This window comes from Psammomys obesus, unplaced genomic scaffold, assembly GCF_907164565.1.
Source record: "Psammomys obesus unplaced genomic scaffold, mPsaObe1.curated_primary_1811, whole genome shotgun sequence".
NCBI lineage: Eukaryota > Metazoa > Chordata > Mammalia > Rodentia > Muridae > Psammomys > Psammomys obesus.
In genome coordinates, this window is record NW_026596158.1 from 492,267 (window position 1) to 518,318 (window position 26,052).

Here is a 26,052-nt window from a genome sequence, read left to right on the forward strand (position 1 = left end):
CCATGGTTCGGCCAGCTACAGAGGCAGAGGGCCACAGAGCCCAGGAGGGGCCGGTGCATCTCTCCCCATCACAGCGTCTCTCTTGTTTCTTGTAGACTGTACTGTGTCCGAGGTACCTCCTGCATGTCCTGCTGCCCTGAGCTGTCCCAAGCTAGGTGACAGCGTGTCAACGCTGCCGCCATGAATGAGGTGTCTGTCATCAAGGAAGGCTGGCTTCACAAGCGTGGTAAGGGCTCGCTGCCACCGAGCGACTGTGTCTCCCTCCTACGTCCTGCTCTCCTCCAGCCCCTGGAGCCCAGCTCGAGGAACCATTACCCCAACTGAGCCCAGGGAAAGTTTCAGGCTCTCCGTCTTTGTTGGTGACCTCATTCATGCCCACATCTTAGAGGTGAAGCAGCTGAGGCCTAGAGAGAAGTCACATAAAACTCAAGTAACAGAGCCAGGCAATAGCCAATTTATTTATCAAGTCGTCTTTGATTGTCAGGGTCTGGGACTGGGAGGCCGTGTTCCATTGGGAGTGGCAACACAATAAATAGACACACACAATGTTAGGTAGCAGGAAGTGCCATGTGACTCAGGGCCAAGGGCCTGGGCAGAGACAGGCTCACGGGGAGCCACTGAGGAGGCGACAGTGAGTGGAGCCTGGAGAAGGAGGTGGCAGGTGCCAGAGCTATCAGAACTGCCTGGAAAAGGTGTCCCAGGGGAGGAGCAGAAAGGGAGAAAGCTCTGAGACCTGCATGTGCCCGGTGTTTCTAAGAACATTGCAGCTGGAGCAGGGTGAGGCGGAAGCTGGGCAGAGCAGAAACAACCTCCCCAGCCACAGTTCTTCACAGGTGGCCAGAAGCCTCGGAGGCTGAGAGCCAGGCGGGACTCAGTGTGTGATGGGAAGCTGAGGCCCTGGAGAGGCTGTCGATAGAGAGGAGACTAGACCTTGAGAGCACAGGGTCCTGTGCCATGTGAGCCTGGGAGGTGATAAGGAAGCAGCTTGTGCTGAGAGCCGGCTTTGTCACTGCTGGCCTTCAGGGACCTTCTCCTGGGGAGGAAGGTGCCAGGCCTGCCGTAGCTGGTCCACAGACACCTCCACTCGCCCGCTGCGTAATTCGCGGAACAGCTCCTGTGTGCTGGAAGCCACTCTAGATCCACTCACAGTGGTGAGCCAGCCAGGCAGGGGCCTCATCTTTACGGTGACGTGTAACATCCTGGAGGAGATTAGGTGTCCAGGCTGCCTCGTGTCCAGTGGTGGCCAGTGCTGTGGAGTAAAATCAAACAATGAGAAGGGAGGTGGGTGTGAGGCAGGCAGCAGGGAGCCGTGCTGCATCTGCTGGTCGGGGGTGGACTCCTGAGATGCAGCTCGTGGCTCGCGGGCAGCGGTGTGTGGGTAGACAGGACAACCCAGCGATTGCCAAGAACCTGTCCTGCCATCCCTGGCCACAGACACTAGGCTGCTCCTTACGGCCAGCAGAACAGTAGAGGAAACCCCATTTCCTGCTGCCTTCACAGCGGGGTGCCCTTCAAGGCACCCCAGCCCTGAGTTTGGGGCTGTCAAATACAGCCATCCAAACATTGACACCTGATAAGTTGTGACCTTGGCTCTGCCATTTCCTCTTGATGTGACAGTGGGTAAGCTGTGCCACTTCTCTTTGATCTTTTGGTGTGTGTGTGTGTGTGTTTTGAACTGGGATTTTTTTGGTACCCCAGGCTGATATCAGCACTGCAGCAATCCTCCTGCCTCAGCCTTCTTAGTGCTAGGATTATAGGTGTGTGCTACTGCTGTGCTTGATTCTGAGTCTGCAAGCTGAGCTAATAATCCAGGCGTCTATGTCACCCCCTTTAGGCAGGTTTTCATGTGCTATATTTACTATGGTGTCTCTATTGCCTCAAGAAATTCTTGACGTATAGGAGGTGTTAAGTGAGTGACTGGGACTGTGCGCACCGGCTACAGTACTGGGGTGTGTGAGGCTGTGGGGCCCCTGTCCTTTGGCAGGGATTTCCCTAGGTTCACTGGGTTAGGAGTCGGGGAGGTGGCCCCGACTTGGCTGGCAAAATGAGTCTTGGCTCTGTCTCCTTTGAAGGCTTCGTGTCTGTTTGTTTGTTCAGGGCTCAGGTGAGTTGGCTACTGGCCCGCCCTTGTCTTTTTTCTGGCTTACCTGCCTGGGATATCCAATGCTTACGCACACGGGTGTGCTCCTGGACATTCTGAGTAGTGGCTGGTAGATGCAGGGCTCTGCTGGCAGATGCCTCCTGACAGTTGGGCATCTGTGCTGATGCAGTCCCATACCTGGTGGCTAAGGTGACCATTATAGTGGTTCATTCCCAGATTGTCAGGTCGCAGGCTCTGCCCCCAGGCAAGCCTGTGATGTTGGGCTTTCCTGGATGCCCTCTCAGCACAGACTAGCAGCAAAAGTGATGGCTGGAGGCCTTGGCACAGTCCTGTGGAGCTGAAGTGGGACCCTGGCCCTCTGCTGCTCATCTTGACCGAGCTCAAGGCCAGGCCTGCATGCAGGCTGCCTCATCTCAGCAGGCTCTGAGGGGTGTGACTGCCTCAGGTTCTCTTTGAGGCTCGACTTGAGCACATCACCACCACCTTGGGTAGAGCACTGTCTCCTCTGCTGGCGCGCAGGCCGACAGCGTGCTGGTCAGGGGTGAGTGCTGGCTTCCACTGCCAGCTATCCCATCAGCCAGCCCTGTGGGCCCTGCCATGAGAGTAAGCCTCCCTGACTCAGTTTTCTCACTTGACTGTGAGGGTTAGATTATGAGATTGGGTTTGTTTGCTTGCTTTTATTCCCTTCCCTGTAGGCTTCTTGTTATTAAAGTATGAAACACTTTTCAGACTTTAACCCCAGAGATAAGTACCTGGGGTTATTAGCCTATCTATGCCAGTGTGCAGATAAAGTAACAGCAAGACAGGCGGGCCTTGGTAGTGCACATCTTTAATCCCAGCAGAGGCAGGCAGAGCTCTGTGAGTTCGAGGTCAGCCTGGCCTACAGAGCAAGTTCCAGGACAGCCAGGGCTACACAGAGAAAGCCTGTCTCAACCCACCCCCCAAGGGGGAACAAGAAAAGAAACAGCAAGACGGCCTTCACCACCCCACGCCGCAACCAAGCTATAGCTGCTGCTTTTTAGGATGTTTTGTTGTTGCTGTTTGTTTTTGTTTTGTTTTTAAAATATTGCATGTTGCAGAGCCCGACCCAGGGCCTTGTACATGTGTAGCCTGTGCCCTGAGCTCCATCCCCAGCTTGAGTTTTTCTGACTTTTTGAAGAATTTTTTTCAAGTGAGGTAAAATTTCCATGATACGAAATAAACCTTCTTAACTGCCTGACTGAGTGGTCTTTAGTACGTTCATGGGGTTAGGTGCCCACAGCTTCTCTCAAGTTCCCAAACCCTTCATCACCCATGGGAAAACCTGGAACCCACAAAGCAGACACTTGGTCCGCCCTTCCTCACAGCACCCGGCAGCCGCTGCTTCCCGTCTTCTTCGATCCACCTGCGTAGATGCCTCTCGGCATTGGAACTGCGTGCTGTGGCCATTAGGACTGGCACCTTCACTTGGCATAGTGTTTTTGTGGTCATTCTGTCTTATACCTTGTGTCAATGCTTCATTCCTTTTTGGAAAATATTTCTATTTATGGTATGCATGCATGGGTATATGGACTTTTTAAAAAAAATCCATCCTTTGAATATGAATTGGGGTTATTTCTCCTGCTTCTGGCAGTTGCGAGTTGGTATCACTCTGAACAAAGTATATAATATTTGAATACCTGTTTTCTAATCCTTTTTTTTTTTTGAGACAGTCTCATTTAGCACAGAAGGACCTTAAACTCCTGATTCCCCTGCCTTTTCCTAACCACTGGGACCATGGGTACCCATGGAGCCCAGGAGAGGGCATGAAATCTTGCGGAGTTTCAGTTACAAGAGATTGTGAGCTGCCCCGCGTGGGTGCTCGGAGCCCTTCCCTGCAAGAATGAGAAGCACCGTTAAGCGCGGAGCCACCTCTCCAGCCCCGCACCCTTATAGCCAAATAAGTGTGGGGGTATGTCTGAGGGTCTGCTTGCCGTGCACAGACACCACGGCAGCTCTTATGAAGGAAAGCATTTAACTGGGGCTGGCCGATTCTTGATGTGCCTGGCCTATCTGTCTTTGGTGAAAAGCTGTCCAGGTCCTTAGCCTTTTTAAAACTTGGGCTCATTGCTCTGTTACTGAATTATAAGAGTTGTTTATATATTTTGGATGCTAAACTCATACATAAAATAATAAAACAAAGAAAAATTTAAAACCCATACACAAAAATGATTGAGAAATATTTTTTGCCTATTTTTGGGCTGTCTTTTCTTGTTAGCAGCCTTTCATGCAGAAAATTTGGAACCTTGATGACTGCTTTATTTTTTACTTTTGGTGTCACGACTGAATCTGAGGTAGTGAAGATTGAGTCCTGTGTATTCTACTAAGCATGGATTTAAAATAGAATTGTGTGTGTTTTGCATAGTGTGAGGTGAAGTCTCGCTGTCCCAGCATCCTTCTCACTGGCTGCTCTTGGCCCTCCTGTGACTTGGTTGGCCGGAAGTGCGTGGTTATGGTTTGATTCTTGTCTCCACTGCTGCAGTGTATGTCTGCTTCAGCCGCAATGTTTTAGTCACTGCAGCTCTCTGATACATCCTAAGATTTTTTGTTTGTTTGTTTGTTTGTTTGTTTGTTTTTAATTTTTTCAAACATGGTTTCTCTGTGTAGCCCTGGCTGTCCTAGACTTGCTTGGTAGACCAGGCTGGTCTCAAACTCACAGAGATCTGCCTGCCTCTGCCTCCCAAATGCTGGAATTAAAGGTGTGCGCCACAGCGCCTGGCTCTCTGTTAAGTTCTAAAATTGAGAAATGTGAGTCTTTCAACAAATGAACCCAGTTTGGCTCTGGACGCTGGGGTCCCTTGCAATTCCTCACGAATTTAAAATTTGGCTTTTCACTAGGTGTGTTGGTGCACTCAAATAAAATACACAGGAATAATATGTATTTTACTTCAGCCAAGGAAGCAAAACATTAACCAAAGAGGGCCCAAGACAGGGCTCATTGGATAAATTACTTGTCACAAAAGCCTGATTATCTGAATTAGTTCCTCAGAATCCATGTAAAGGTGGAAGAAGAGAACCAACTTCAAAAAAGTTGTTCTCTGACCTCTCCATGTGTGCCACAGCATGTACACTCAGACACACATCATGCATGTACACACGATAATCATTTTTAAATTGACAGAAGAAATTAAACACTTCAGTAAATGCAATAGCGCCTGTATTCACAGATTGTAAGACTTAACCCTATCACAAACGAGGGTCAGGTGCTAGGAAATATCTAGAGTCTCTCTGGGTAGCCCTGGCTGTCCTGGAACTCACTCTGTACGGTGGCCTCAGAGATCTGCCTGCCTCTGCCTCCCAAGAGCTGGGAGCAAAGGTGTGTGCCGCTGCCGCCGCCGCCGCCGCCGCCGCCGCCGCCGCCGCCACCGCCACCTATAGTTTGCTTTCTGTTGCTGTGATAAAGGCCGCAAACAAACCATTTAGGAAGGAAAGGATTTAGTTCGGCTTATAGTTGTGGAAGGAAGCCGGGAAGGGAGCCTGAGATGGGACCTGAAGTGGAGGCCGTGAAGTAATGCTGCTTTCTAGCTTGCTTACCGGGGCTTGCTCGGCCTTCTCTTCCCCTCCGCCTTTGCTTTTAGAGACAGGCTCTCTGTAGCCCTGGCTGTCCTGGCACTCCCTCTGTAGACCAGGCTGGCCTCAAACTCAGAGATCCTCCTGCCTCTGCCTGGGATTAAAGGTGTGCACCACCACCTCCTGGCAGCTCAGCTTACTTTTTCCATGACACCCAGGACCACCTGCCCAGGGGTGGCACAGCCCCGACCCCCATGGTGTGGGTCCTCACCTCAGTCACTAATTAAGAACATGACCCATAGACTTGATGGGAGCATTTTCTCAGTTGAGATCCCGCCTTCCCAGATGAGCCTAGCTTGTGTTAACACTCACAGAAGACTAACCAGTACAGAGTATTCTTCCAATTTTTTCTTTGATTGTGAAAAATACTTTTATTCAGCCAGGCGTGGTGGCACATACCTTTAACCTCCGAAGCTGAGTTTGAGGCCAGCCTGGTTTATTTTTTATTTTTTAAAGTTTTATTTATTTTATGTATATGAGCATTCTATCTGCATTTACACCTGCCAGAAGAGGGAATCAGTTCACATTATAGATGGTTGTGAACCTCCATGTGGTTGCTGGAAATTGAACTCATGACCTTTGGAAGAACAGACAGTGCTCTTAACCACTGAGCCATCTCTCCAGCCCCCCTAGCCTGGTTTATAAACTGAATTCCAGGACAGCCAGAGCTATTTAGAGAATCCCTGTCTCAAAAAACAAAAAACAAACAAAAATCTTATTCATCTTTTGTATGTATTTTGGTTCTGTGCATGTCTCTGTGCCATGTACACGCAGTGCCCACAGATCCCCTGGAGCTAAAGTGTCAGTCCATTGTAAGCTGCCCTGTGGTGCTGGGCATCCCAGCTGGGTCCTCTGGAAAAGCAGTCTTACTGCTGGGACATCTCTCCAGCCCTCTAAAATGTTATATCTGTATCTGTAGCTATAGCTATAGCCATTTACAGTTTTAATGTGTTTTTCCTGCATGTGTGCCTGGTGCCCACAGAAGCCAAAAGAGTGTACTATATCCCAAGAACTGGAGTTACGGGTGGTTGCATTTCTCCCTCTGGAAGCTGGGAAGTGGACCTCAGTCATGCAAGAGCAGCCTGAGCTATTAACTGCTGAGCCATCTCTCAAGCCCCAGAGTTGTTCTCTTAATTTCCTTTTTGGTTTGTTTGTTGTATGGAAACATAACTGACTTGTATGGTCATAACAGAATCTGTTAGCCCTTGTGATTATTTGGGAGATTTTTTTTTTTTTTTTTAAATCTCTCACTCTGCAGTCCAGGCTTACCTGGAACTTACCACAAAGCCCAGGATGACCTTGAACTCAAGGCAGATATAAACCATCATGCCCAGCTTTGTTTGCTTTTGAGGTAAGGCCTTGTTATATAGCCCTGGTTAGTCCTTAATGCATGATAATCTTCTTCCCTTAGCCTCTCAAGCTCAGTGATGTACCACCATCTGGCCTAGAACTCACAAGGTATGGCCTTGAGCTCGTGGTGATCCTCCTGTCTCAGCCTCTCAGTGCTGGACTTACAGAAGTGCACAGATCTGTAAGTACAGATGTCCACTTACAGACTGGTCAGCCAGTCTGCCTGCTTGCCTGCCTTCTTTCCTTCGCCTCCTTGCTGTCCTCCTGCTTCTCCCATTGTTGTAGTTTGGCTCTTGCTATGTTGCTGAGGCTGGCCTGGAACACTCGCCTCACACAGTTCTCCTACCCTTTAGTAGCTGGGGCTACAGTCATGTGCCGCCGTGCTTGGCTGGTTTTGTTTTGTTTTGTTTTTACGTTCTCAGTAAGCCACGGCTATCCTTGAACTTTGTGTGTAGCTGACGGTGATAGTGAACTCCCGACCTTGCCGTTTCCGTCTCCCACGCCTGGTCTGTGTGGTGCTGAGGGTGGAACCCAAGCTGGGCAAGCACTGTACCAGCTGAGCTACAGCCCAGCTTTTGTGATTCTTCTGTGATTTTTCACTATGTAGGATCTTGTTTCCTGCAGATGAAGATATGGTACCACTTCCTCTCTTCAGTGTGGACACCTCTTACTTTTTTGGGTGTCTTCTTTGCCTTACACTAAGTTGCCTTACAAGCACTTTGTAGCATGGAGCACCAGTCGGTCATGAGCAAGCAGTAGGTTTGCTTAGTTTTGGTGAAAACAGGCGTCCTGGTATTGCTCCTGACCTCAGGGAACTTTCCCATCTGATCTTGGCTTTTTCTCTTGGCCTTTGTTGTGTTGACCCATTTGTTCCCCGCATGCTGAACACTCCGGTGAAGGTGCTACGCTCCGACGGTCAGTCAGGGTGACTGCGCTGCTTCACTACACTGACTGACTCTCATGTACTCAGCTGCTTTTCTTCCCAGGCTACAGTTGTTGTCCTTGCATTTTCCTGTCTAATAGACTGAGTTCCTAGGGAGTTCATCAGCGTGGGCTCCTTTCCATTTGTAGACTCTTTGGGGCGGAGGAGGGGAGCAGGTTGGCATGTCCACTGAACCCAGGAACCTTTGTTTTTGGCTTCCTATTTCTCTGATCATTTTCCCTGCACCCGGTTCAGGAAGCTGTCGGCTCTTGGAGCGCATCATGTGCTCAGTGCCCACATTAATTCTCCTGGCAGCAGCCGTGCCCTGAGCTCCCCGTCTGTAGCGGTGCCAACAGCATGCTGTGTGACACTGTAGACTCTTCCCGTTTTGCCATGGTAACTTTTATGGGCTGTTCTTTTTGAACACTACCATCCCTTTGATGTCTCCACTGCTGCCCTTCTTGTATATTCCCATATATGTGGCCAAGGGAGCGACTCTGCATTTCCTCAAAGGCCTGAGGAACAAATATTGGTGCCTCTCATCTTTCCCTTCCTGTGTCTGACAGTTTAGCAAATGACTGGAAGACGGAGGCTCCAGCTAACAGCTGAACTGTCTTTATATTTACTTTGTTAGAGTGTACAGTTTTACTCTTTCTTCTGAAACAAAGTGTTTCTGTGTTGTGCAGGCTAGCTTTAGATTCCTGAAGCTGTCTTGTCTCTGCCTTCTCAGGATAGCCAGTATTATAATCAGTTTTAAACTATTTGCTCTGTTTAGGTTTAAGACATGGTCTCATACTAGAGCAGGCTGCCCCGGAGTTCACCCAGGATAGCCCTAGAACTTTCAACAATCTCCCTGCCTCAGCCTGCCAAGTGCTGAGATTGCAAGTATGAGTTATCATACCTGGATTTCAGGTGTAGGCAGTTTTTACTACCCTAAAAAGAACCTTTTCACATTGGTTCTCACACATTCCCATCTCCAGACACCTCTTCTTTCAAGTCCCAGGCAGCCTCTAACAGAGGGTTAGCTATTTTGGCAATTTTATATAAATGGACAAACACACACATGTGTGTGTGTGTGTGTGTGTGTGTGTGTGTGTGTGTGTGTGTGTGTATATATATATATATATATATATATATATATATGTGTGTGTGTGTGTGTGTTCTTCTCAGTTTAGGAATATATGTCATAAGTTAGAAGCGTCACACTGCGAGCACACCCAGCACTCCTGGCTTCCCTGAGCACCCTAGTGTAGCCACCTGGAATGGCAGAGTTTTGGTTGTGCGCTCTTGTGATCACAGGGCTGACTGAGGGTCCCTCATGGCAGAGAATCGGCTGTGTACTACCAGCCTGGCGAAGGCCAATTTCCCAAATGTGAATGCACTCTCTACAGAGTGCCTCTCACGTCAACACTCTCGAATATCGAGTCAGCGTGACTCTCAGTCTGTACTCCTTTGTCACTGGCTTCTTTGTCGTAGGCAGAAGCCATGGTTCGGCCACTCTGTGCAACGGGGCAGCAGTCCTTCATTTCCTTTTCTGACCAAATAGTGGCCCATTATATGGACCCAGCAAGTTGTGATGGGCGTTTGGATTGTTTCGACTTGTAAAAGACGCTTATTGGGCTGGGTGGTGGCTCGTGGTTGAGAGCACCGCCTGTTCCTGTAGGGAACCCAGATTGCTCGAAAGCGCTACTGCATGGTATCTGGCAGCGTCCGCAACTCCAGTCCCAAGGGATCTGACACCTTCTGGCCTCTGCAGGCACCAGGCGTGCACATGGTACACAGACACCGTGCTGGCAAAAGCCATGGTGTGTGTGTGTGTGTGTGTGTAGGTCAGAGGACAACTGTGGCAATTGGTTCTCTTTACCATATATGTTTCAGGGGTAAAACTCCACACTCACTGAGCCATCTGACCAGCCCTAAATCAACTTTGTATGTGTGGTGTGTGTGTTTGTGTGTGGTTGTATGTGTTTGTGTATGTAGTATGTATTTGTGCAGGTGTGCAGAGAGGTCACCAGTTGTCCTCTGCTCTGGCACTCACCATCTGACTCCTTGGAGACGGGGTCTCTTACTGACCTGGACTTGCTGGGCTTTGTTGAGGCTAGCCGCCAGCAAACCCAGACAGCTCCTGTCTCTGCCGTCTATCCTTCCCAGTGTCAGCTTCCAGGGATGCTTCATGCCACCCCTGGCTGTTCCAGGGCTGGGATCTACATTCTGCTTCTCATGGCTGAGGTCGCAGCCCTTTTAGCCCTGAGCCATCTCCCCTCCCCACTTTCCTCATTTGACTTATGGATAGTGTCCCTGTGGGCATATGTGTGTGAGGAAATGTGCTTTCTCGTGTCATTCAGTCCTTTGTTCCCTTGTTTTTTGAGGCAGGGTTTGTCTGTGCAGCCCTGGTTTTCCTGGAACTCTCTGTAGACCAGGCTGGCCTGGAACTCAGAGATCCACCTGCCTCTGGCCTCCCCCGTGCTGGAATTAAAGGTGTGCAACCATCATGCCTGGCTTCCATGTCATTTTAATTTTCAGCAATTGTTTAAGGAATGGGTCCTTGGGGAGTGTTGGGTGTGTATACTCGTGTGCCTATAAGCCAGGGGACTTGAGTATTCAGTCAGTCAGAAAAATCAGAAGGGATCAAGGGTGCTTAGAGGGTGGGACAGTGTTTGGGCATCTGATCCCTTCGTGGCTGTGTTGGTAGATACCAGCCTATGGGCTCCGAGTGTTTGGAGTCTGGGCCGTCCTGAGAACAGTCCACGGTGGCACAGACAGCTTGCTTCTGCCGTCTGTGCATGGCAGTTGAGCCCTGGATACCATTGCGCTGTCTTCCTGCCAGGTGTGATTTGTGGGTTCCTTAGGCCCGGCGCAGTGCCCAGCCTGCGTCAGCAGGTGCCCCCTCCAGGCTCCCCTGGGAGAGACTGTCATCTACCTCCTTCCCAGTGTGGTGCTCCTGTGAGTCGCTGTCACCCTGGCTGCCTGCCTGCTGGGATTCTGCTTAACCTTTCCCTGACCTTTTCTCCTCCTGCCTTGTTTCAGGTGAATACATCAAGACTTGGAGGCCCCGGTACTTCCTTCTGAAGAGTGATGGATCTTTCATTGGATATAAGGAGAGGCCCGAGGCCCCTGACCAGACCTTACCCCCCCTCAACAATTTCTCTGTAGCAGGTGTGTTTTGGGGCCAGGAGCCCAGAGTTCCACAGCTCACAGCATTATTGGCAGGTGTTGGGGACACATGAGACATAGTCACGCTTGAGCCAGAGCCTGTCTTAGGCCTGTTCACCTTCAGGTCTGACTTCTACCCTTTTTTTACTGTTGCTCTTTGTCAGGGACCATTTCCTTTCTGAGGATGGTGAGAGGTCAAGATGTTTCCACATACCTCCCTTCTCACTCTGTGGTTCTAGCCGGTGTCCTGTCTGCTCTGTTACCCAAGTCGTCCCTCTTTGTTCCACTAGCCAAATGTCAGCACCCGCTGAGCTGCTCCAGGGCTCATCATGTTCATAGTTCCCTGTGTTTGTCCTTCCTTTCTTCCTTCCCTCCTTCCCTTCCTTCCTTCCTTCCTTTTTTCTTTCTTTCTTTCTGTTTTTTGTTTGTTTGGGTTGGGTTGGGTTGTTTTTTTTTGTTTGTTTGTTTGTTTTTTTTGGTGGGGCCAGGTTGAGACAGGGCTTCTCTGTGTAGCCCTGGCTGCCTGCCTTGGAACTCACTTTATAGATCAAGGCTGGCCTTGAACTTGGTCTGCCTCCTTCTGCTGCCTGCATGCTAGGATTAAAGGTGTACTCTACCACCACCCTCTAACCCTGTGTTTTCTAGCTTGACCAGCTTGACAAACCCAAGAATCCCATTGTGCTTCTGTCTCCTTCCTTCACTGTGGACCCAATACCATGTCCTTGCCATACCTGTTGAGAATGTTTCATAGACTGCCCTGTCTCCATCACCCCAGAGCCCATTCTCTGAGGCCTTGCGTAGCTTCTGCCTCTCGCTCCAGCAGTCTCTGGACCCAGCCTAGAGCCTCCCCTACCCCCACCCCTTGTGCAGGAAGCCTTTTTCTGGCTGCTCTCTTCTCCTGCCTGGCCCTGGCTCATCTGTTAGCAGCTCCAGCTTCTCACTTGAGCTGCCAGCCCATCTCCGGCAGCTTCTTGACATTTTCTGCGGGTGGCCTCTAGGACCCACATGGTCACCGTGTCCCATGTCCCAAGCTGACTGTCCGATCCCCTGGCCCACCTTCCTGTTTCCATCTCAGGCAGTGACCTAGGTCAGGCCCAAGATGCCTCTCCCTGCCCTGTTGTCAAGTGCCCTTCCCTCCCCAGCTCTACTCTACTCCACTGTAGCCCATTCACCATGGTTAATTGTCTGCTGCTGGCCCTGGCCTTCAGCTAGAAGGATTCATCTTAGTCTTTCCACATCTCTAACATGGCTCCTGATGACCCCAAAGACAGAGTCTGTATTCCTCACTGTGTCTTCCAAGGCTCTGCCTGGCCAGCTTGTCCCACCTCTCAAGAGTTGAGGCTTCTGTGGCCTGCCTTGCACTGTGCCACTCTGTCTTACTGACTTGGCCCCATTGCCTTCCTGGGCTCAGTTCAGACATGCTTTATCCTCAGGAGAACCCTCCTCCCTAAGGCCCTAAGCTAGGTTAGATACGTTCTTTGTATTTTCCTATCTGGCCATGACTCCGGAGTTGTTTTTGGTGGTTTGGCCTTCGAAACATGGCAGGCTTTCGTATTTGGCAGGCTGAAGGCAGGAGAAATGCCTTTCTGGACTACAGAGTGAGTTCAAGGTCAGCCTGAATAATTTAGTGTTTCACAAGAGAAAAGGAAACCAGAATCCTTGCTCAGTGGTAGAGCCTTTGCTGTATATTAGGCCCTGAGTTCCGTCCCTTGGAATCATGGGGAGCAGGTGAAACCAAGAAAGTAAGGAACTGTGTGGAGTGAAAGCCTCCTTTTGCCCTGAATGTGCAGCCCTTCCTGCAGCTGGGTGTCTTTGTTTCCTTGATGAGCAGGTGGAGACTATGACATCCTGGGGGGCAGGGTCAGGCCTGTCTCAGGTCCTGGCGTCATCTGGTATGGGGGTTGGCACAGAAAAGCTGCCTTGGGGAGTTTGGTCTCTAGGGAGCAGGACCATCCCCTCCATCTTTCTTGCCTGCACCTGCAGAGTGCCAGCTGATGAAGACGGAGAGGCCACGGCCCAACACCTTCGTCATCCGCTGCCTGCAGTGGACCACAGTCATCGAGAGGACCTTCCATGTAGACTCTCCGGACGAGAGGTGAGTTGCCTCGGGTGGCTGTCCTGAGAGTGGACAGGCCCGGAATGGAGGCAGAAGGTGTAGGTGGGCAGAGCCCTCCACCTGGAGCCTTTCGCACATGGGCTCTTCCCAACTGGAGCTGGGAAGAGCTGGAATACTGCTCTAAAGACCCCCACTCAGCATCTACAAACTCTGGGAACAGGTCAGAGTCCCGGGGAGAAATGGAGTTCTTGCCTGCTCCTGACATGGAGATACATGGAGATTTGCTAGCTGCGCTCTACATATGTACACATAGATCTACTGTAGGGCTCTGGTCCACAGAGTCAGGGCTGGAGCTGTAGCTCAGTTAAGAGCCCAGAATGCATGAGGCTTTGGCTTTACTCCTCCAAGCCCTGTAATCCCATCACTGGGGAGATGGAGGTTTGCCCTGGGTACATAGTCAGTTCAAGGCCAGCATGGCATACATTAACGGTGTATGCTTGGGATCTCAGTACCTGGCAGGCTGAGGCAGGAGAGGTGCCCCTCTAGGTCTTTGTAGGCTACAGAATGAGGCCAAGGCCAATCTGATAACACTGGCTACCTCATCTGTGTGATGCCCCCTCTCCCAGCCCTCCAGCTTGAAGTTTCTTTGTGCCTGTCTTAGGATTTCTGTCTCTGTGAAGAGACACCATGGCCATGGTGAGGTTTAGTCTGTTATTATCATGGTGGGAAGCCTGGCAGCATACAGACAGGCTTGGTGTGGAGAAGGAGCTGAGAGTTCTACATCCTGCTCCACAGGCAGCAGAAGGAGGCTGTGTGCCTGCCACACTCAAAGCCTGCTCCCACAGTGACACCCTTCCTCCAAAGGCCACACCTCCTCCAACAAGGCCACGCCTCCTCCAACAAGGCCACGCCTCCTCCAACAAGGCCACGCCTCCTGATAGTCCCACTTCCTATGGGCCAAGCATTTCATGGGGGCCACTCCTAACAAGTCACCACAGCGCCCTTGAAGAGCAAGTGGAGACGGGGCACCTTGTATCTCAGAGGCCGCATTGCACCATGCTGAGCTCACTGCTTTCACTGCATGGTGTGTCTCGGGGAGCCTTTCTAACTGTACAGTGTGTGTTGCTCCTGCCGTGTTCTTTCGTTTCTCTGGTAGCTCCCACTCATGGGTGTCCCTGAGTCTATTTAGCAAGTTCTGAAGTGATGTGTTTCCAGCCTTGAGCTTGTTAAGGCAGTGCTGCTGTGAAGAAGCATGTGTGTGTGTTTGGTTCCCATGGCTTCAGTTCCGGTCCATAGGATGATCCTCAGGGAGAAGACCGAGGCTCACAAGAGCGAGGACATATTTCTGATTTTGAGAGCTTTTCTGTCAGGCGATGTCTAAAAATGTCCCTGTAACCTTGTGTTGTCAAACACAAGGATCCTGGCTGTCTGAGCAGGGTTAAGTTTTCTCTGTCTGTGGGTGAGTCTGTTTTGAGGGGATTCTTTTTCTGAACTACCTGTTCAGTAGTTTCTTTCCCTCCTGCTGGAGCTGGGCTGCTGTTTCCACTGTGTCTCTGTAGTAGACAGCTCTTCCTAGTGTGGAAAATGTTCTTCCTCCTTCTCTGTCCTCTTGGGCTTCAGTTGGAGGAACAGCCCTCTTGCCCGTCCACTGGGCAGAGCTTCTGCTGTAGCTGTAGGACTCTGAAGCAGGCTTCCTAGACCTATAGAGCATTTCCCATGTAGCAGTGGAGAAATAGAAGGTTCACTTTCTTTACTATTTTTTTTTTTTAAGTGGGAACTCAGGTAGCCCAGATTGGCCTTGAATGTATAGCCAAGGTTGGTAATCAACTTTAAGACAGGGTTTCTTTGTGTAGCCTTGGCTGTACTTGACTTGCTTGTAGATCAGGCTGGCCTCAACCTCAGAGTGATCCCTCTGCCTCCCTGTGTCCTGGGATTACAGATGTGCACCACTGCCTGTAATCACTGTAAACCACTGATTACCCGGCTGGTAATCAGCTTTTGACCCTCCTGCCTCTGCCTCCCAAGTTGGGGTTGCAGGTGTGTGCCAGCAAAACTGGTGGCTTCACTTACTTTCCGTTGACTTTAGTAGGTGTTGGTGTGGCTAAAGCTGCCCTCTTGGACAGTGCTGTCTTAGAACTCCATAAAGCAATACCACAAGATGCTACCACAATCTATACTGTAATTATTGTTACCTATCTCCCCAGGTTAAAAATATACATGCCTCACCACAGAGAACAGAATTACCAACTCAGGCCAGCTGAGCTGTAACCCATTTGAAAATTGGGGACCAAATATGGACTGCCAGCAGAAGCAGATACGCTATTAGATGCTAGCTCAAGGGTATTGGGTGAGTGTAAAGGATGGGTAAGAGTTTGTTTCTGGAGATAGGTAAGAGGACAGTTCAGAAAATGGACTGAACAGAATATGCAGAGGCTTGGAGGTGAAACAGCCCATGTGTCCCAGCAACCTCAGGGAGTTCTGTGTAGCCAGAGAATCAAGGGACTGCCATTTGGAAGAGGGGAAGTAGAGACACTCAAAGCTGGCAGCCCAGCCAGAGCTTTGGCTCTCACTGGAGATCCCTGCAGGCCTTGGCAGGCACTTAATAAACTGGGGTTTGTCACAGGATTGTTAAGAGGCTCGGAGGATGATAAACAGGAAGCCTCGGGGCAGCAGTACCTGGCGCCCAGTGGCCCAGGGCCTGGGCAAGGGCATTAGCCACTGGCCAGCAACATCTGAGCTCTGCTTTTTACAAGACAGCTTGTTCTCAGTGGCTGAGATCCGGCCATGCTAAGTCCAGGATGAAGGTGGCGCTTCTTACTCTTTCTTTCCTTGGCCTCTGCTGATGGAGAAGAGGCTTCTGGGATGGCCCTGCCCTAGACACCCTAGGCTCCAAAGAGAAGCAGAGCTAGAGACATAGAACAAGGGTGGCTCCTTCGCTCTACGGAGAGAGCTGGTGTGGTCCTCACGGCCTTGTTCACATAGGCCCAAGCTTGCCAGCTGCCCTGAGTGTGAGTGTGGAGACATAGAGGAGGGAAGACAGGGAACACTGCTGAGTGGGTTCTGCTCTGACTCCCACTTGATGGGCTTTAGGTTCCTTCTCCACCTTCCTCAGGGAGCTGGACCTCGTAGCTATTCTGCCAGGTTTGTTTTCCTTCCTTCCTTCCTTCCTTCCTTCCTTCCTTCCTTCCTTCCTTCCTTTCCTCCCTCCCTCCCTCCCTCCTTTTTTTTCTTCCTTCATTCCTTCCTTCCTTCCTTCCTTCCCTTCCTCCTTCCCCCTTCCCTCCTTCCTTCCATGTAGATTGGGTTAAACTCGTAGAGCTCCATGTGCCTCTGCCTGCTGAGTGCTGGCATTAAAGGAGTGCCACCTGTAAAGGGGGAAAGGTTTTCTTGTAGACAGGAGGGAGAGGGCAGCCAGAGGGTATGTGGGAGAGTCCAGAGGAGAGAACGGAAAGAGTAGACTGAGCATGGCCAGGAGCAGAGCGGGGTTGGGGTGGAGAGTAGGGGAGCGTGAGAGAGAGAGACAGCGTAGAGGGAGAGCAAGGTGGACAGTGGGAAAGACCGAAGGCTCAGCTGAAATAGCAGGTTTAGGAGAATGAGCTGGGGAGGAAGTGAAGTGAGAAGAGCTAGGATGGACTTTGAATTTGTGACAGGCACTTGTGATTCTGAGGGAGCCTGGAGGTCAGTGTGTGGTTTTGGTGTGCTAACAGACCACAGATAGTCATTGTCCCTTCTGCCTCTTGCAGTCTGGGGACTGGAGTTTCCTTTTACCTGATACCACCATGCCCAGCACAAGCATGCTTTGATGAAGAGACGTTTAGACTGAATACCCAGGAACCTCACATAGATGCTGTAGTTCAGTCCTCACCAGCTGCGTCTAGCTGTTCCTTTTTTTTTTTTTTTTTTTTTTTTTTCCAGTGTGTGTGAGATAAGGAATACATGTGTACATTCCTGATGTGCATGTGGAGGTCAGGGGCTGTCTTGCAAGAGAGCTGGTTCTCTCCTACCACGCAGGTTCAATGGACTGAACTCAGGTCATCAGATCTAAAGGCAGATGCCTTCACCACTGAGCCACCTTGCCTGCCTTGCTTTTGTATGATCTAAAGCCAGATCTTGAATTTCTGATCCCACCTAGTAGAGTGATTCACTCTCCACTCAGCCATCTGCTAAGCACCTCTCTTACAAATTCAGGGTGCCCCTGTCAGGCTGGAGGGGGTTGTGCAGCAGGCACAGCCCTAATCCGAACCCCAGAGTGCTCCGAAGATCAGAGCTCAGTGTCCTCATGATGCTCAATATGTTTCAGATTCTGTACAGCTTCTGTGGCCCTTTTTCCCACGTGTAGAATGAGATTAAGATGCCCAGCCTGATGGGAGGCTAGTGGCCTCCTTTAGCTGGAGTGTTACAGTAGCTCTCTACAATGGGAGGTGCTCGGCCAGATAATGCAGTCTGTGTGAATACCCAGAATAAAGAACTCCAGGGTAGACGCACTTCTGTCCCGAGCTTGTAATATGTTTACTAACTCTCTGCGTGTCCGTGCTGCTTGAGTTTTCTAGTTTCCTTCTGTCTCCTTCTCCCTCTTCCCCAGCCCTCCTCCCCTCCCTCCCCTTTCCTCTCTCTCCCTCCCTCTTTCTATCTCTCTCTCTCTCTCTGTGAATATGAGTACACGTGTGCACACACGTCCACACTCCGGAGTAGACTGACTGCCTCTATTGTTCTCCCCTTTACTTTCTGAGACAGACTCTCTCACTGAACCTGGAGCTTGCTGTGACTGCTGGCCAGTGAGCCCCAGGCTCCTCCTGGCTCTCTATTCCTTGGCTCTGTAACCCTCTGCCCCTGGGTTCCAGGCGCCTGCCCTCTATGTGGCAGTGCTGAGCTCTGCACTCAGGTTCCAGGTGCTTGTACAGAAGCAGCTCCCCACCAAGCCATCTCCTCGGCCCCGACAATGTTGTTTTTGAGCCTGGATTCACTCTAGGTACATTCTGTATCTTTGGCATAATCTACGCTGGTTCTCCCTTGCCTGTTTTCCCCCTCAGGACACTGATATTCTTGACAAGACAGGCTAGATGCTTTGTTGACCACCTCATGTTCTGAATGGCTCTTTTTACTTACCTAGTTCCCCTGTGCCTGTTTACCCTATAAACCAGAAGTCAGGGCTTGAGGAGGGTTGGCTGCTATAGCCCTGCTTGCTGGTATGCAAATCAAGCTACAATAGAGTGTGGCCAGTCACTTGTGTGCAAATCTCCACCACAGCAGAGTTTAATAGATGGATGAAGCACGTGGCTGGAGAAGCCAGAAAGCAAACCCCCTGCCTCTGCTCAGAGTTTGCAGGCCCCAGAGTTCACTGGTCTGCAGTGAAGGAGGGGAATGTTCAGTGGTGTGCCGAGTCTGTTGTGGGTCACAGTGGGAGTCAGCTTCTGCAGGAGACATGTCTGCAGAAGGTGGGTGAGTGTGCAGTGGAGCTGAGGCCCGTGCCTGCTCCTAACTCCCCAGCTAGTGCAGGGTGCTGGCCTGAGCTCTGTCCAGGGTTTCTTGAGTGAGCACAGCTTCTCAGCTGTCCCTCTCCAGGCTCTAGAGCCCAGGGGAAGGGTGAAGAGGTTCAGGAAAGAACCACAGATGGGGAGATGTGCTGCTGGGCATGGCAGGAGTGCCTGGTCTGTGTCTCTGTGTTGTCCCCTCTGCTTGCTGGCCATCTCTGGGCAGTTGTCAGCCTCTGTGTTCCTCATTCTCCCATGTGTAAAGTAAGACACCCGGGCTGATGGGAGCCAAGGGCTGCTTTGCATGGAGTGTAACAGTGGCCTCTGCAGTGGGAGGTGGCAGTGGGGTGTTTAGTGAGCCAGTCTTTGGAAAGTGGCCTCCATCACAGTTTCCCAGGGGAGGTGGCCTCTGCTTTACTCCAGGACTCTGTGAATGGTATCCTTTGGTCTTCGAACATTTCCAAGGGAGCATTATCCTTCTTTCATCGCCGTGGGCCTCAGCTTGGGATGGAGGCCTGGGCTGTCATCAGGTCCTGGCTGGGTAGATACTCAGGTCCCTGGCATGGGAGGGGTGGCCATGTGACACCCACAGCCAGGTGTGGCTCTCTGACTGGAGCTGATGTTCTTCCAATTCTGCCTACTGGCTGGGAAGGGCTTGGTTTCCCTGGGATTTCTTTGGGGAAAGGGAAGGCCCTGAAGAGCCAGCTTTGGGTGGGAGCTCCCTCTGCCCCAGACACCATGTTGCAAACCCTTGAGGAGTGTCCTGGACCGAGGCCCTCACTTATTCTCTAGAATTCTGAGTGCTGCAACCTTGTAACCTTGGTCCAGTTGGAAGAGATTGGTGGCTGGTCAGGAGGTGGGAGAGCCTGTTGCCACAGCCTGCCTCATGGCACATGCTCGTGTGCTCCAGCCAGGTGGGTCTGGATCAGACCCTGCCCTGCGTCTTCACACCTCCCAGGTGGCTGGAGCTGCCGCCTCAGCAGCCCTGTCCACAGGGCTGGGAGAGAGCTGGCAGGGGGCTGGAGCCGCCGTTTCAGCAGCCTGTCCACAGGTCTGAGAGAGAGCTGGCAGGGGACTGAGCATGTAGAGACCCTGTCCCTGCAGACTTCTGCACTAGGAGTCCCACAGAAACAACCCCTTGAGTTGTGTTCTCTCTTCCTGTCAGCGAAGGCAGTGACCGCCCTGTGCATCTCAGTGCCGTCTCAGTCTTGCCACATGACCGTCTCAAATCGTATCAAAGGTGTTTTATATAGTCATACCTCGTATGACTGTGATTTTCATTCCACCATCGTAATACTAAATCGTGTTTTAAAACATTTGTTGGCCAGGCATAGTGATGCACACCTTTAATCCCAGCACTTGGGAGGCAGAGGTAAGCAGCTCTCTGTGTGTTTGAGGCCAGCCTGGTTTATATAGAAAGTAGCCCAGAGTAGCCAGGGCTGCGGAGTGAAACTTGCCTCAACAAAATAAAACAAACCCACTCTTAAAAGATTGCATTTAAGCACGCACACACAATAGCACACGTGTGGCTAGCAGAGGCAGCGTATGGGTGGGTTCCCTCCTTCCCCTACGTGAGGCCTGGTTTGAAGTCAGGTAGTCAGGCTTGATGGCAGGAGCCTTTTCCCCCTGAGCCATCTTGCCCTTTTCAAAATCCCCGTCTTAAAATGTAGACAGCTGTGGCCGTCTAAAGCGGGTCACGGCGCGTGTTGTTGGCCACTGCTTTCTGTGTCTTGGAAAACAAGGGTATTGATGTAGGGATTGGGCTCTAGGCTGTGACTTAGCCAAAGGGAGGCACAGGTTAAAACCATTGAGAAATCCTGAGTAGAGGCATCAGCTCAGGGAGGGAAGAGGCCAGCACAGCCCTGCCTTGGTGTGCGCTGGCCTCGCTGCTTTATAGGCTTTGGGGCCGTGAACCTGTGACCACCTGGGCCTTTCATAGCTCCCAGCACCCACACAGGTGCTAGGGGCACACCCCCATTGAAAGTGGGAAGAAACTGAGCATGGTGGTGCCTATCTCAGCATGTGCAGGGCTCAGGTGGCATGATCAAAAAGTTTCAGGCTCAGCTGGGCAGTGGCGGCGCATGCCTTTAATCTCAGCACTTGGGAGGCAGAGGCAGCTGGATCTCTGAGTTTGAGGCTAGTCTGGTCTACAGACTGAGTTCCAGGACAGCCAGGGCCACCCAGAGAAACCTTGTCTCAAAAACCAAAGAGTTCTAGACTCCATAGAAAGACTCCATCTCAAACAAGAAAGAGCAGATGTCAGACCCTGTCCTTGAGGGGCTTGGGAGCCTCCAGTCTCTTGGGTGGGGAAGAGCAGTGTGCCAACGTTTGTCTACGCACCTGTCTCCCAGATCGTGGTGTGAAGTTTACATACCTTTCACAAAGCATGACCTCACAGGTGAACAGCCAGTTTGAGAAGGCCAGCCAGTAACAGAAACCCCAAAGCTTCGTTTCCGCTTGCTTCAGCAAGCCTGGAGCCGAGCAGGAACTTTCTTGCCCAGTGGCCCTGGGGAAGGCCACAGGCCATTTGAAAGTCCGGTGAGCAGGCCTGGCGCAGATTTGGTGAGCTTTTCTTGCACCCGGGCTTGTTGCCTGTGCCTCGGGCATCAGACAAGCGCTCCGCCACCGGACTGCACCCCACCCCATCCCGCAGGTTGGGGTTTAACCCAAGTCTCCGTTTTCTCTTTTGCGATGTGGGGAGGGACACGGTGTTCTGCATTTATTAGAGACTATCTCCTGGCCCTGCTGGCCGGTTTCCCTTCCTGGGGCCACCTGGGCTCCAAAGCCGTGTCCCTGCCACCGGTCGCAGGAATGTTTGTACCCTCTCGTCCCTATGGAAGGAGAGCACTGCCTAACTCTGAGCACAGACCCCACACTGCTGGGCACCGTTCTTTCTTCACCTAGGGTGTTTAGTCAGCCCCGATCTTTGGAGACCTCTCTCAATCTTTGAGCTGCAGAGCGTCTGATGTATACATGCCCAGGCCTGTTCTGGGCCCCCAGCATCCCTTATGTGAAGCATTGCTGCCTTGCTCCATTGTTGCTAAGATGCCGGCTTCTGGAAGACATACTATTGCTGTAGATAACACCAAGAAATGAAGGGGCCCAGTTGCATCAAGACCAATTGCTCACTATATGACCAGTGTCCCAGCATGGATCGGTGTGCACTCAGGGGACCCCCGTGGCTTACCCTGGTCCCCATGGTAATCTTAGAGCAGTCCAGCAGGGTGGGGACTTGTCCCTCTCTGCGTGACCTTGCTAGCAGTCTTCATACCATCAGAGTGGCAAGACTTCTGCAGGGCCGTTCTGGAGGATGTCAGGAAGCTTCAGTCTTGGTTCTTGGCCTCTAGCAGAGCTGCTGCCCTCAGTAAACACTCTTGCTTGAGCACTGTTTCCCGCTGCTCACAGGCCCTTGTCTATTGCCAGTTAAAAGTGGAGGACGTGGGCAAAGTGCCACGCAGCCCTCTGTGTACTCCCTGGTCATTTGCGCTACCTCACAGAAAGAATAGTTTGCCAGGATCAAGACAGCGACTCCCAACCCAGGAGTGCCAGGGCTAGCTTACTGGCCCCAGCCTGCCCTACTCTCCAGGAGCTTCCCTTGAGCATGCCTGCCTGGCCGGGCCCCGGGAGCCCTGCTGCACAGCTCTTGCCTCCCGAGATCTTCGGCTGCTTTGGCTCTTGAGGCTTCCTGTGTCTTCCGTCTTCTCCTCCCAGAACAGCAGTGGCCTGTGAGCCTGAGCTTCCCACTTGCTCTGTTCCTCCCCGAGGCTCAGTCTTAGTCTCGGGGGCCTCATAGAGTGCTCTCCCTCCTTTGATTATCTCCGTGCTACCTGACTTCAAGGGCCTTGCAGGCCAGAGCACTCCAGAAAGTAGATCTGCCTTTACGCCACACCCGCCTGCCTTCTCCGCTGCCTAAGCCTGTGAGGTTCAAGTCAAGACGCATCAGTCCTGCCAGCATTGGATTTTATCAAGTGCCGGAAGGGGTCTGGTCATCCACCTGCCCTCTGTGGGCAGTGGGGCTGTAGCTGGGCAGGGAGGAGTTCTCAGGACTGTGTTTCGTGCAGGGAAGAGTGGATGCGGGCTATCCAGATGGTCGCCAACAGTCTGAAGCAGCAGGGCCCAGGTGAGGATGCCATGGAGTACAAGTGTGGCTCCCCCAGTGACTCTTCCACGTCTGAGATGATGGAGGTGGCTGTTAACAAGGCCCGGGCCAAAGTGGTAAGTGCTGGAGCCTGGTGGCCAGAGTGGGGGCTGCAGCCGCCCTGCCTGCCGGGCTTTCCACACAGATGACACAAGGGCCAGCAAGGGTCTTCATGGCTTGCTGGTGTGGGATGGCCTCTGGTTATGGATGCTGTGAGGGGCTACTCTGTGCTCACTGTGTGAGAGACAGTGCCAACCAAAGCTGGGAGAGCCTGGGCCTGCCTGCAGCCTCAGCACACGGGGTTGCCACGTACCCTCCACTCCCCGAAGCCTTCAGGCCCTAGCGCCTTTTAGGTTTCCTCTTCCGTGTAGAATTTTGTCCCATGGACCTAGTGCAAAATACCAAAGGCTCTGCCTTCTCCCCACCCACAGACCATGAATGACTTCGACTATCTCAAACTCCTCGGCAAGGGCACCTTCGGCAAAGTCATCCTAGTGCGGGAGAAGGCCACAGGCCGCTATTATGCCATGAAGATCCTACGGAAGGAGGTCATCATTGCCAAGGTGAGCCACTGAGCTCGGGACAAGGACGCTTCTTCAGGGCGGACCAAAGATAACGCTGCAGTGACTAGCTTAGACCTTGTTGGCTTTGGGTGTGGCCTGCGAGGTAAGGCAGTCTACGCTGTATGAACAAGAGTGCTCCCACCAGGCCAGGGCAAAGCAACAGCAAGGAAACAGAACACAGGGGAGCTGATGAGTGCTCCCTCAGGCTCCCTTTTATTGGGACTAAAGAGGAGACTTTATCATGCTGTTATCATGCAGCCTCTTTCAGGAAGAGCTGCTGTGTGGCTCCTGCTGCTGAGGCCTGGTGCTCAGTCTGCAGCAGCGGCCTGCAGTGGGTGAGGAAGGGGCTCAGCGGGCAGGCACTTAGCTGGCATGCACAAGGCCCACTCCTAGCACCGCACTGGACCGTAAAATGACAGTGGCTGCCAATTGCTGGAAGCACACACCTTTAATCCCAGCGCTTGGGAGGCAGAGGCACATGGACCGCTCTGCGTTCAAAGCCACTTGGTCTACAGAAAAAGTTCTAGGACAACCTGGGCTATACAGAGAAACCTTATAGCTGTATTGTGAGTCACACTATTCCTCAGTCGGGGGCAGCAGTGTGCGTGACAGGAGTTTTAGCAGCTTCCGCCACTGCGCATGCAAGGGCACTCGAAGCCCTCCCTGTCTGTGACAAGCAGAAATGACCTGATAGTCCCGTGTCTCCTGAGCAGAGGCTTGCCCGGGTTGTTGGGGTAGCAGTAGGGAGTTCTGGAAGCTCTCCTGTGGTCTGCCTCAGGCAGACACCAAACTTTAGCTTTTGAGGCACTGGCCCCCCACCGTGCTCACCCTGAGTTTCTGACAGGGTGGCCCCGCTATATTGTATTTCTGCAAGTTCTCTGCGAGGTTGGTGCTGCTGGTGCCAGGCCTCCCCCTGAGAAGGACGGCTAAGATCTAGAGCCCTCATTAGCCCTCTCTCTAAAGCTGGGGTTCCCACGTTGGTGGGGTACCTGGGGGTAAAGGGACCACTTGCTGCCGGCTTGTTCCCCCTTAGGGAAGATGCTGAGCTGCGCCATGGTGACACGCTGCAGTAGAGACTGTGCAGGGAGGAGTGGTGGGGCTGTTGTGCAGGCTTCAGTTCATGGTTATATTCGGTGACTTTAGCACCTCGTTATAGGGCACATGCAGAGGAGATCGGGGAAGTAAGAGGGGAGAGTCTGGGTGCCCGAACTTGCTTTCAGGGGCACGCCCACAGTGACCTTGCTTCCTCTCACTGGCTTCTGTGTTCCCAAAGTCTCCCACGTCACGAGGGTGCTGTAGGTGGGGACCAAGCCTCCAGCACATGGTTCTTTGGGGTCATTGAAGAGTCAAGCTACAGTGGAATGTTAATGGCTGGCCTGGATTCAGGTGATGCTAGCCCAGTGTTTCCATTGTAAAGTCCTGTCAGCTGCTTTGAGATCACCTTTGTCTGGGCCGTCATTTGGTGGTTCTGCTCCTGCCTTCTGATTGCCACTGTGGATGTGGTTTCACCTGGGTTTTCCTCACCGGGAGCTGCAGGTTGGCATGTGTCCCTGCCATTCACATGCGCTGTGTGTCCACAGGATGAAGTCGCCCACACGGTCACTGAGAGCCGAGTCCTGCAGAATACCAGGCACCCCTTCCTTACTGTGAGTTTCCTCTCCCTGCCAACCCTTGGACAGAGTTCTGGGGGAGCCAAGCCTTGCACTGTAAACATGACTTTGTGTAGGCCAGGCAAGGCCTCACTGGGATCCCAGACTGCTGGGGCAGCAGGACACTGGGTGCTGGTTGCATGGCAGCTGTCTTTGCCAGAGTGGGAAGACTGCGTTTTGGTTTTGGTTTTATGATCCCATAGACACAGGCGTGCCCTAAGACACAGGCGTGCCCTCGTTGCCTTTTGACTCCAGCTGAGCAGGTGCGGGAGGCAGCTTTGAGGCTGTGGTGTCTGGAGCCCCTGCTGGTTTGGTGGACTAGGTTAAGGCACCATTTCTTTCATCGAGTTGCTGCCCTAGGAAGTCATGGTACTTGTTCACGTGAGCTTTTATGAGACACCTCAGTGTAAGGCAGAAGCATAGCATTTCCGTTTTGTGTGAGCAGAGGGACTGCCAGGGACTGACTGGTGCGGCGCCCTCTCTAGGGCCCAGAAGACGACTTGGAAGCTGCTGTGGACCGGCAGCTGTCCATCTTGCCTTGGAGTTGGCGCTCAGTCTGTTCACTCTGCGCCACGGCGAGCGGGGGGGTGTGGGTAGAGGACAGCTCTGTGTGGCGCATCTCATATTCAAACGAGGAGAGCCCCTGAGCCAGCATTGGGCGCGCAGGGCACACTTCCTTCCCTGAGCTTGCCCGGACTTGAACACTCAGCACCCTAACGGGGCAGGCTGTGACGGCTCAGGCCCCCGCTGTCCCGCTGGCAGAGCTTTGCATCTGCCCAGCACTCTGGTTCCTTCCCCAGGCCCTGAAGTATGCCTTCCAGACCCATGACCGCCTGTGCTTCGTGATGGAGTACGCCAACGGGGGCGAGGTGAGCACTGCTGCCCGCTGCTGCTCGGTGGGGGGGAGGGCGGGTGAGCAAGTGAGAGTGTGTGTGTGTGTGCGTGTGTGTGTGAGTGTGAGTGTGTGTGAGTGTGTGTGTGAGTGTGTGTGTGTGTGAGTGTGAGTGTGAGTGTGAGTGTGAGTGTGTGTGTGTGAGTGTGTGTGTGTGTGTGAGTGTGTG

At 52.2% G+C, this 26,052-nt stretch overlaps 1 protein-coding gene across 2 annotated transcripts in view; it reads left to right on the forward strand.

Moving 5' to 3' along the window:
- Positions 1 to 26,052, forward strand: part of Akt2 (AKT serine/threonine kinase 2) — a 48,358-nt gene that overhangs the window by 16,528 nt on the left and 5,778 nt on the right. For both annotated transcript variants that reach the window (XM_055594843.1, XM_055594844.1), the window contains exons 2-8: positions 96 to 226; positions 10,989 to 11,117; positions 13,098 to 13,209; positions 22,703 to 22,856; positions 23,211 to 23,342; positions 24,923 to 24,988; positions 25,792 to 25,860. In XM_055594843.1, the coding sequence (XP_055450818.1) occupies positions 181 to 226; positions 10,989 to 11,117; positions 13,098 to 13,209; positions 22,703 to 22,856; positions 23,211 to 23,342; positions 24,923 to 24,988; positions 25,792 to 25,860 (708 nt within the window). In that variant the 5' untranslated portion in view covers positions 96 to 180. The remainder of the gene's footprint in view (positions 1 to 95; positions 227 to 10,988; positions 11,118 to 13,097; positions 13,210 to 22,702; positions 22,857 to 23,210; positions 23,343 to 24,922; positions 24,989 to 25,791; positions 25,861 to 26,052) is intronic.